A 10,805-nucleotide genomic window follows, 5' to 3' on the forward strand; every position below is an offset into this window, starting at 1 on the left:
AGGGATCTGAATGGTGGGTGTTGTAACCTTTTTTTTTTCTTTTTTTGCAATATAATGTACATGGATCAGCAATATTTGCATATTACATACTCAAGTTTTGCTATTGCAGTACAGTACAGTAGTTGCGCTTTAATGATCCTTCAGTGTTTGTTTAGACGGCGTGTGTTAAGCTGCGTTTTTGTGCACACCGCCACACATTGAAGGTGTGAACAGGGCACATAGAAAACAACTAGGGATGCACCGATACCGAGTATTTGGGTGAGTACTCGTACTCGCCCAAATGCTCCCGATACCTAGCACAAGTACTTCCTGTACCAGGAAGCCGGGCAGCGCATCATTACACGCTGCCCGGTTTCCCGATTGGCCAGGAAACGGCTCCATGCTCTCTCGTCACTTGTGATGAGAGAGCATGGAGCCGACTTCCTGGCCAATCAGGAAGCCGGGTAGCGTGCACTGTAGCACTGCCCAGCTTCCCGATTGGTCAGGAAGCTAGCAAATCCGGAAGCCGGGCGCCGTGTAATGACGCAGCGCCCGGCATTCTGATTGGCCGGGAATCAAAAAAAATGTGACATGTCCCTTTAAGAAAAAGTATCGGTAATTGGTATCTGCGAGTACTTGATCAAAAGTATCGGTACTCGTACTTAAAAAAGTGGTATCGGTGCATCGGTGGCTGATTTTGCTACAGTCCTTGTAGTAGCCTATCTGCTCTGCCTCTAGTGGTCAATCTACATTTTTTTTTTCAAATTCTTTATTTATCGGCAACAAGGGTGGGGTACATTGCAATGAAGCACACTCGAAGGCCACATGGCCCTTCAAAATGTTAAAACAACAGACATTGAAACTTATAAAGCAAACATGGCGACATATTGCAAGATCAGGTCTGGTAGCCAGATTTGTCCCCGCCCTTAAGGCATTTTTTAGGTGAATCAACATAGAACCGACACTAAGGTCGAGGTGAGTGGACAGGCCCAGCGGTCAATCTACATTTAGTACAATAAGATATGAAATACTCCTTTCGTAAACTTGAAAAGTCATGCATCCGATGAAACTGGCTAGTAATGCTGATGACCTAAATGATCTTTCATGACTCACATGAACAGAATATGGCCCAATCTCCTGTCTTGTGCAACTGCATCTTAGTACTTCTATTACTCAAAATTGGAAAGATCCAGAAGCCAAGTAACATCATAAATACCTTCTTTGCATAATCTGTCATTTTCTTAGGAGTGTTGAAAAATAATATTCTTATTGCCTCGTTGAACAGGATCTTCTCATAGGCCTTCTCAATGCAACCTGCAATCTCATCCCTGAAACATGAACACAGTCATATCACCGTACGAAAGTAAAGCTGGACTCAAGTAACAAAGTCATGTAGCAGGCTTAATGAGAGAAATAAAGAGGAAGGGGCTGACTTACGGACTTCCATTGATATAGGATCACAGTGGTAAAAAGGGTATCAGAGCGTGGGGGGGTTGTTCTTTCAAGAGAACCTATCATTTTGCCCTAAATTATTATTCATTATAAAATACAGGATTTATATAGCGTCAACAATTTGCGCAGCGCTTTACAATATAAGGAAGACATTACAATCACAATACAATTCAAGACGGTAAGGAGGACCCTGCCCCTGAGGGCTTACAATCTAAATAAGCAAAGTCTTTTTTCCAGAGTCATCTTGCAGAGTCAGAAACTGAACTGCCCGGAGCATCAAAATATATGAACGGCAAATTAGTGATGCACAGAAATTTCGTCTGAAAAATGGTACTATAGGCAAAAAGCCAATAGTACAAAAACTGCCACAAAAGCTGTGCAACCGCAGCAGCTGCAAGCTTCAGTCCGTGTCCCCTCCGATCCCCACCTGTGTCAGCAGAGGCAGTGAGGAATCAGAGGTGACACAGAGATGATCAGGCTGTCAGGAGGTTGAGCAGGGCAGTGCAGTAGGAGAGCTCTGCTCCTGTGATAGGTGGAGCAGTCAGGATGGAGAACGGAGCACAAACACTCGGCGATCAGTACTGATCGCCGTTTGTAAATGACTGAGGACATAGTAAGCTTACTGTGTCCTCAGTTATGAATGAACAGGAAGTACCATACATCACTTCCTGCTCATTTATGAATGGGGACATAAATAATTACTATATGCTCGCTTTATAATTAAACAGGAAGCAGCTCAGTACAGAGGCTTCCTGCCGATTCATGACTAGGTTGATAAAGATTTACTATCTCCAGATTGTGAATGAACAGGAAGCCTCTGTTCTGAGATCTTCCTGTTCACAGAGTGCTGGGGCTGCAAAACAAGATTGAGGACTCCATCCTAAAAGGGAAATATCAGGGATCTGTTTAGACCCCTGATATTCCCCAAACATTTTAAAAAGCTTGGGGTTTGACCAGACATCTCGGTCTCAAAATTTAATATCAGTGCATCCCTACAGCAAATTGACAATACAATGGATAACCAGTGTTTCCTGTAATGAAAGTCTTAGCGTGTCCTTATGCAGATTATTTGCAGAAATTGGTCATTTTATATCATCTCTGACAAAATCCCATCCAAATTTTACAATTGTAAACAGAGTCCCGACATCTTTAGCCACCGGGAGTCTGTTTAAACGGGCCCAGGGCCAGTGACGTACTATGGACGTCACTGGTCACTAAGGGGTTAAAAGTGGGTTATTAACCTTTTTATGATTACAAACCCGGTAATGCATTGAGCCGGTAATGACCCGCCGCACAGCTTCCCAATTGGGCGGGAAACAGGTTCCAAGCTCCTGGAAGTAGCGGTATCGGCGAGTACCGAAGGATAAATAAATCGGTACTCGATACCGGAAAACAGCTATAGGTACATCCCTAGTTACAAGTCGCAATCTGCAATGTCCAGGAACAGGGAATTTCAGATACTATGCAGCTATTGAAGGCTGATGTGTACCCTCCTTGGGTTCCCCTGCTCAACCACTCATCTGCCAGAGCCAAAAGCCCTGTATATTGTATATGTCACAAGTCGGCCCAGTCACAGTTTACGAAGGGCTTAAATCCCCGCCCCCCATGTGACAGCGATCGGTCTTGGGAGGAGATTAGCTGCTCAGGTACCCAACATGACTTATGGAAGGGGGAAGTCATTTTTCTCCTACCCCAGAATTTCCCTTGACCCGGCAGGAGAATGGGATTAGGACTATCTAGTTAACCTGTTGCTTTCATCGCAATGGGCAGTACAGGTTCACTTTAGTAACAACCATTTCTGTAATTTTTTATCTTAACTTTTTACTTTTCAGGTGACAAAATTGCATTAAAAGATCAAAAACAGCCGTTTGTGTGCACAACTTGCAGCTTTTCAAAAGTCATCAATTAAAAAGGATAACCACAACTTTAAAAAAGTAGAGATTCAGAAGATGGACCTATGTACTTCCCAAGCATTTCAATTCACTTCCCGTTGATTAGCTCTGCTGAAGTCTGCTCCAAGGATCCACAACTCTTTCTGATGTTACTCTTGAACTTCTGCTAGTTTGAGATCAGGTCCCCGTGTTCTTGAACTGCGCTTCATATTGAAATGACTGCCCTTTACTAAACCTTATTCAAAATCTAAACTAAACTACAGCTTTACCTTTTTTTCCCCCCACATATACAGAAAACTTCTCTCCTGCATTGAAATGGAATACGTGCCTGCAACCAGTAAACCAATCAGCAGACTGCAAACTAAAGTCTGAAGCACCCATTGGCCAACAGGCTCATCTAAAGGGGATCCTGATGATGTAATCTTCTATATAATGCCCTTGAAAGAAGATCCAAGGCAGATAGCTGTGATGTTTACAAGGAGCCTGACTCCCTCCCCCCCCCACACCCCCACCAAACTAAGAGCAAACAGCAGCAGAGAGACCCAGTGATTGCACAACAGGTCAAATGAAGGTACTAACACTACTTGTATTGAATAAATAGAGAGCTGTATTAATTCATCTTTTAGATTTGCACGGAGCTCAGCTTTAACCCCTTCGTGACTGACGACGTACAGTGTACGTCGCCAGCATCGGGGCTGTTTAAACAGACTCCCGGTGACTTTAAGTTGCAGGAATCCTTTAAAATGATAAAGCTGGCTGTATCAAAGCCTTAACTACTGTGCTGCAATCCAGCTATCCAACTCACCTTATAGTGTCCAGCAGGATGTCAATGAAGAATGTGTAGCTCTCTGCAGGAATGTTTCCTTTGGCCAGAAACACTTTGTTATAACTTCCCTCCATCAAGTACTGAAGGACAGGAAGAAACAGGTTATCAGAGTGATGCTGCTGGATACACAATACGATCCCACAAGCAGGGATCACTGCTACAGTAAGTAATGAGAGAGATACCTGCTCTAGAGATACTGGGTGCTTTATGTACACATTGGCCTGGATATCTTTAGCAGGTAACCGTTCCAGCTCTGTGTGAAACTCGGCCACTCTATTCTGCGATAAGAGGAAGAGGAGGTTCAGTCCGAGCAGCTGGTGTTTATATGCAGATTCTGAAAGCTCCTCTCTAAAACATGAAAAACAGAATAAAAAAAAAAACAAAAAAAAAAACACACGGATCTGGTCAGTATATGACAATGGAGGATTAGATTTATTATACAACAAATGAGTCTGTAAGGATAATAAATGATAAAGCATTGACACACTGGGGATGGAGAATGTAATGTGATATTTGTTACAGACAAGAAATCTGTCAAACAACAAATATGTAGGCTGACGTTGCGGACATCCTCTTAACATTCTAATTGTCTTAACGTCATGTTGATCCTTTGGCTTCAATATCTTCCTAGAGTCCCTGACCCTAAGACGGGTATGCAGATGAGAAGTTTTGACTTAACTTTCTGCATGCTTACTTCAGGTCAATGAAAAAGTATGAAATTCAAAAGACAGACGACTGACATTCTAAAGCAAATTCCATGCACATGGAAGATCTGTTTCTCAGCAGGGGACCCTCCACCCAAAACAAATAAGCTGCAAAAACTTCAACGACTTTGCAAGAAATAGCATTAAAAAGTAGGGACGCACCAATATATCGGCCCCCAAAACATATTGGCTGAAAATTGCACTTTTGGCATAACGGCGAAAGTGCCATTTTCTGGCTGATACAGCGGTGCATCTATTCTTTCTCTCCTCCCCGCTGGGCGCTGCTCTGTGTCCCAGCGTGGAGGAGAGACACTGACACAAGTGGCCGAGGGCTGCGGTAAGAGAGCACTGTGAGCGGCCAGCGGCCCTCCGCCCCGCATCGCTCAGCCTCCTGTCACAGATCAGAGGAGAGCGGTGTGTGGGCGGAGACAGCCAGCGATGTCACAGGAGGCTGCGCTCCGCTTGCTCACAGGAAGCAGGTACAATCACTGAGTGTTTGTACATAATTGAGGACATGGTATGGTTACTATATCCTCATTTATGAATGAATGGGAAGTGATCTACATCCCCTCCTGTTCATTCATGATTGTGGTTATAGTAAACAATCTCCTCATAAATGAACAGGAACACTCAGTATGGAGGATTCCTGTTCATTGATAACAGGGGCTGAAGAAAAAGAGACTACTAAAAAGAATCAGTCCCGAAAGGCACAGGTGATGCCACCAGCCCATTTTAAATTCCACAAGAATGCAATGGGCCGCAATGCATTCTTTCGGGATTCCAAGTTCTCCTCTACCCCAGGAGGTAGCGGTGAGGCATTGTGACATCACCTGCGCTTACCAGAAGTGTTGGAAGCTGGGACCAAGGTGAGTATTTTCTCATCCTTTGTTAAGGCTTTATTTTTAAGGCGTTTTTTGTCTACTACTAATTTTGGCCGGCAGGGAAGCGGAACATCCTTTTTTCATGGAAAAAGTTTGCTTTCAGCAGTGACAGCCAATCTATTATTTTCCTATCCAATTGCTCCATCCCTCACCAGCTGACCTTATGTCCCCCAACCCAAATACATGACATTGTTGGCTCGATTGGCAAAGAAAAGCTGCCCATCAGGTTTCTTTTATCAACTACAGCGATGAATCTGGTTGATGTAGGCAAACCAATTTTAGGGGCTTGTTAGCACAATACCCTTGCGGCTGTGTTTTTCTGCACACCACTACATATGTGAACAGAGCACAATTGATTCTACGTACCCTGTTAACAGCACGCACATGCGGTAGGGTGCAGAAAAACGCAGCTTTAACAGACCTGGTGTGCACAAAATACAGAGACTGCCTCTACTGACCCCCTTTGGAAATGTTCTGGTAGTCAATCAGCCAAAGATACAGAAAGCAGAAGGGTGTAAAGGAAAAAGTTAATCTCCTCTTTTCATTGACACCACAGCATTGCAGTAACCATTTTGAATGGCATGCACTGCCATGTAACAGAAGCATTGAGGAGGGGGTGGCACCTTAGAGTGCCAGCTGTACAGTCAGTTACAAGCTTGCTGTGCCATCTCATTTTTGTCATTCCAAAAACAATATTGATGAGCGGTGACTGGAAAGCGTCAACTAATGCTTACTTGTAATCAAAGTAGTAACACTTCAGCTGTGCCATGTATCTTTCAAATGATGGGATGTCTTTCTTTAGAATACTCCACTGTGCGCCGATCTCCAAAACGTCCCCTGTAAGCAAAGGGGAGAAATGTAAGCAGGAAAACAAAGAAAACCAAAAAACATGTCTATGTTTTAAACCGGAGTGGGCAACTCCACCTCTCAAGCTGCGCTTTAATTACAAATCCCAACAAGCCTCTGCGAGTCATGTCTAAGGCTAGGTTCATAACTGCACTACACTGCACGACATCCGGGCCATGCGATCGTGTGCTAGTTCACACAGCGATTGCCGTGTGGCCCTATTGATTTCAATGGAGTGACATCCGCGCGGCAATCACTTTAAAGAAAAGGTTCAATTACCTTTTTTTGCAACACACAACTTTTTTTAGCCACTTTTGTGTTCACTTGCATGGGCGGAATTGCAGTGCGAAACTGCATGACCGGCCCGACGCGACTGGGGTGCCATAAAAAAAAAAAAAGTCACCCACAGCAAGATCGGTTCACACCTTGGCGACTCCCGACCGCGCGGCAATCATGCACACGGTCAGGAGTCGCCCAGGTGTGAACCTATCCTTACCGTCAGTCTTGCAATGCCTCACGGGACTTGTAGTTCCACAACAGCTGGACGGACAGCGTTTCCCAGCCCTGCACTAAAGGCATCACCTCAGCTGATTAGGTCAGTAATGTGACAAAATCTGAAGAGGTTCCCTGTGCAGAGAGAAACATCTACTCATACTGTCAATGGACAGGAGATGGGCAAGGTGCAAGGAATCAGTGGCTGGTATAACAGTGGTGGTCATCAATCATACATCAGCAGCCATCCAGAAACTACTGATCAACTGCTGGTTATTACCACAGGACCACAGTGGTCTAGTGAATGAAGAAGGGAGGAGTGGTGACCAGAGGAATGGTTTGCTTTTCCTTTTTGCCTGAGCACTGGCCCTGATATCCTGTTTTAGGGCGACTCCTTCAGCTTGCCTGTGGAGCAACACTTGTGTGCGCTAGTAAGCGGTGTGTGTTTCCACAAAGACACAGCAAGGCAAGCCATTTTCCCTGCTACTCACTTCTCCCTCCTCCGAGCTAGTAGATGGACAGTTGCTGGAAACGGTTCTGTCCCTTGTGATCTTGTACTGGACAGGAAGTTTAGGGAAGCTTAGCCGAGAGAGTTGGAGCCGTTTGGAAACATGACAATTAAGAGCTTGGACAAAATATAAAGAAACACTTTGCTGAGCAATGCATATTTATTTGAGCTGGATTTATTACGGATAGAAACTAATACTACTTTAAGGATAAGTGTACTTACTAGCCAGGATAAGCTGCTGTTTGGTCAGCTTGGCATCTGTAGTCGGTAAGAAATTTTGCTCTAGGAGAGACAGCTGTAACAAGAGGAAATACATTGCATTAGGGCACTGTGTGACATCGAACGCAAGTGGATCTATTGTTTTCTGGGCCTGCAGGCATTTCTAATGTTGTTCAATAAAGGGAAATATTACTGAATAAATGTGGAGCTTCAAGGAGTGAAATATGCAGCTTACATACATACATTTACGGTTTTAGCAGCCAAACGGTTTGTAATATTTTTAGCTGTTCCTGTGATTTATAGAGCCAGGAAGAGCCCTCTGCTACTTCCTGGTTCACCCTTATGGCTCCCTGACTTAAAGTGTCACTAAAAGGTTCATGTAAATATAACACACAAGTGGATAAATAGGTAGATAGTAAATAATCATTTAAATGTACTTTATATTTATTCTTGTAGGGCCATAAACGGGGCCAGTTTAGTTCTACAGCTTTCGGATAGTACTGCTCGGCCTACATGTCCCATGATTCACATAGAGCAACCTTGGCACTGGTGAAGGAGGAAGGGAGGGAGCACCTACACCATTGCCTATGATGATCTTCTCTCGACAGGAAGGCAAAGAGTGGGTAGTCTGGAGGGAGGAGAAAATGGACGGGACCATGCAGGAGAGCAGTTGATCCTTTCCTGGTCCCATTGTCACTCATGAATGCCATAGGTCAGGGTTAGGCAATTGGCTCTCCAGCTGTGATACAGTTACCAATCCGATGATACATTGCAAGAGTGACAGCCACAGGCATAACTCCAACAGGCAGATCTATGATGGGATTTGGAATTTTAGCACAGCTGCAGGGTCAGAGTTTGCCTACCCCTCGACCGATAGGACATCAACCATTTCTGCATCCAGTGAGTGTCATTCCCTTCAGTTACATAGTATCAGAACACTTGTCACATTTTAAGTCTATTTCACCAGTTATTATGTAGCTACGAATTGTTATTTGTTCCATCTCCATCATCATTAATTGTTAGGTTGTAGTGGTCCTCTCTTTGCATTTTTTCTGTCGTACTATACAGGACACATCTGCCTGTTCCAGGAGCTCACACACCCACTGATACTCCCATTTTCCACCTTACACTTTATTATTCCTGGCTAGTACATACACTATATTGCCGAAAGTATTGGGACGCCTGCCTTTCCACGCACATGAACTTTATTGGCATCCCAGTCTTAGTCCGTAGGGTTCAATATTGAGTTGGCCCGCCCTTTTCCGCTATAACAGCTTCAACTCTTCTGGGAAGGCATCCACAAAGTTTAGGAGTGTGTCTATGAGAATGTTTGACTCACCTTCCAGAAGCGCATTTGTGAGGTCAGGTGCTGATGTTGGATGAGAAGGCCAGGACGCACTGCGACTTCTGCGAGTTGCTGTTGTTCCCAGTTGCTTCCACTTTGTTACAAAACCACTAACAGGTGACCGCGGAATATTTAGTAGCAAGGTAGATTTAACGGATGGACTTACTGCACAGGTGGCAACCTATCACGGTACAACGCTTGGATTCATTGAGCTCCTGAGAGCGACCCATTCTTTCATAAATGTTTGTAGAAGCGTCTGCATGCCGAGGTGCTTGATTATATACACCTGTGGCCATGGAGGTGATTGGAACATCTGAATCCAATGATTTAGAGGGGTGTCCCAATAGTTTTGGCAATATAGTGCATCTCCATTCTTCTTTCCGTTTCTTAAGGTGCCCATACACTGCACGATTCTCGTACGAGAGTCGGGGGAAATCCCGCGATCGTACGATAATCGTCCAGTGTATGGACGGCGTGAGATCGTTTCTACTGTACGGTCGCACGTCTTCCGTCGAACAAGCAGGCTGGAAAACCCGCCGGGAATCGTACCATTCTCGGCGAGTTAGTGGCCTGACTGTTCGACAACTGCCGAACGGGCCGGTGTGCGCACGCGCAGACTGCCCGTTTGCAGTCATCGGAAGGCCGCCCCTCATTGCAGTCATCGCAAGCCCGCCCCTCAGGGGGGCGGCTTGCGATGATCGCAAGTACGATCTGCCTGTCCAAAATGGTCAGATCATACTTTTTTTTAAGTACTTTACAAAGTACTTTTTTTTAAGTACTTTACAAAGTACTTTACAAAAGTCTTGCGAGGGTTGTAAAGTATATGGGCACCTTTACCCTGCTGTAGGTGAGGATGTGTGGGCTGGATGGAGATTTTAATCAACGCGAAGTTTAGACTGCTTGTACATGTGCTGGATGCGACAGGCCTACTACTGTAGTCCACCTTGGAAACACATGCAGGAAGGTGGCTACGTTCCCACATATAGGAGCACGTAGCCACCCTCAGGACAGAAATTTCAGCAGCACAATTTAAAAAAAAAAAAAAATTTAACACACACACGCTGCAGGAGACTGACTGGAGGCTGACAGCCAGCCGGCTCGAAGGATAACTTTCTTATTTTTGAGCCTAGACCAAAATGAGCACTTAACCCTTGTAGTGTTTGTGTGGTAGCCCCACTGCAAGGGTTAAGATTTTATTTGCCGGGGTTCTTCTTTAATGTCCCCGTCCATTCTGTACTCTACAGAGTTACAGGTACCACTGTACTCTGACACCTCTGGCTGTGAGGTCTGGTCCCCCCCGCTGCAGACTGTGGTTTTACCCACCGAACACTATGTCAGTTCTCTGTCCTGTAGCGACGTAGCTGCCGGCAGAAGAAACCACAGCGCACAGCAGGGAACAGACTATCCACAATATCATAACTGGTAAGTGCCAGATACTAATCGGCAACCGTATATCTGTAAGAGGCAGAAGGATGGAACAGGTAAGTATTCATCATCTTTATGTACAGGGGTGTGCCGCTTCAAGTGTTTATTCCAGCAAAGGGACAGCAAACCTGTTGCCTAGCCCTGTGTGGGCACAGAACAGGTTTACTTTAAATATCCAAAATTATATAGAAAAAAAATTAAGTGAAATCTAATTGTGGAAACAACTTGTGGGACCC

The 10,805-nt window shown here is 44.8% G+C and overlaps 1 protein-coding gene across 1 annotated transcript in view; it reads right to left on the bottom strand.

The window, feature by feature from the left end:
- PSMD8 (proteasome 26S subunit, non-ATPase 8) overlaps positions 1 to 10,805 on the bottom strand; it is a 13,022-nt gene that overhangs the window by 1,100 nt on the left and 1,117 nt on the right. Inside the window, exons 2-6 of the mRNA XM_018556006.1 lie at positions 7,803 to 7,875; positions 6,469 to 6,571; positions 4,332 to 4,497; positions 4,129 to 4,229; positions 1,196 to 1,307 (exon numbers count right to left, since the gene is read on the bottom strand). Coding sequence (XP_018411508.1) covers positions 1,196 to 1,307; positions 4,129 to 4,229; positions 4,332 to 4,497; positions 6,469 to 6,571; positions 7,803 to 7,875 — 555 coding nt within the window. The remainder of the gene's footprint in view (positions 1 to 1,195; positions 1,308 to 4,128; positions 4,230 to 4,331; positions 4,498 to 6,468; positions 6,572 to 7,802; positions 7,876 to 10,805) is intronic.

The sequence above is a fragment of the Nanorana parkeri genome, unplaced genomic scaffold (genome assembly GCF_000935625.1).
Source record: "Nanorana parkeri isolate BGI_ZX_2015 unplaced genomic scaffold, ASM93562v1 scaffold221, whole genome shotgun sequence".
Taxonomy (NCBI): Eukaryota; Metazoa; Chordata; class Amphibia; order Anura; family Dicroglossidae; genus Nanorana; species Nanorana parkeri.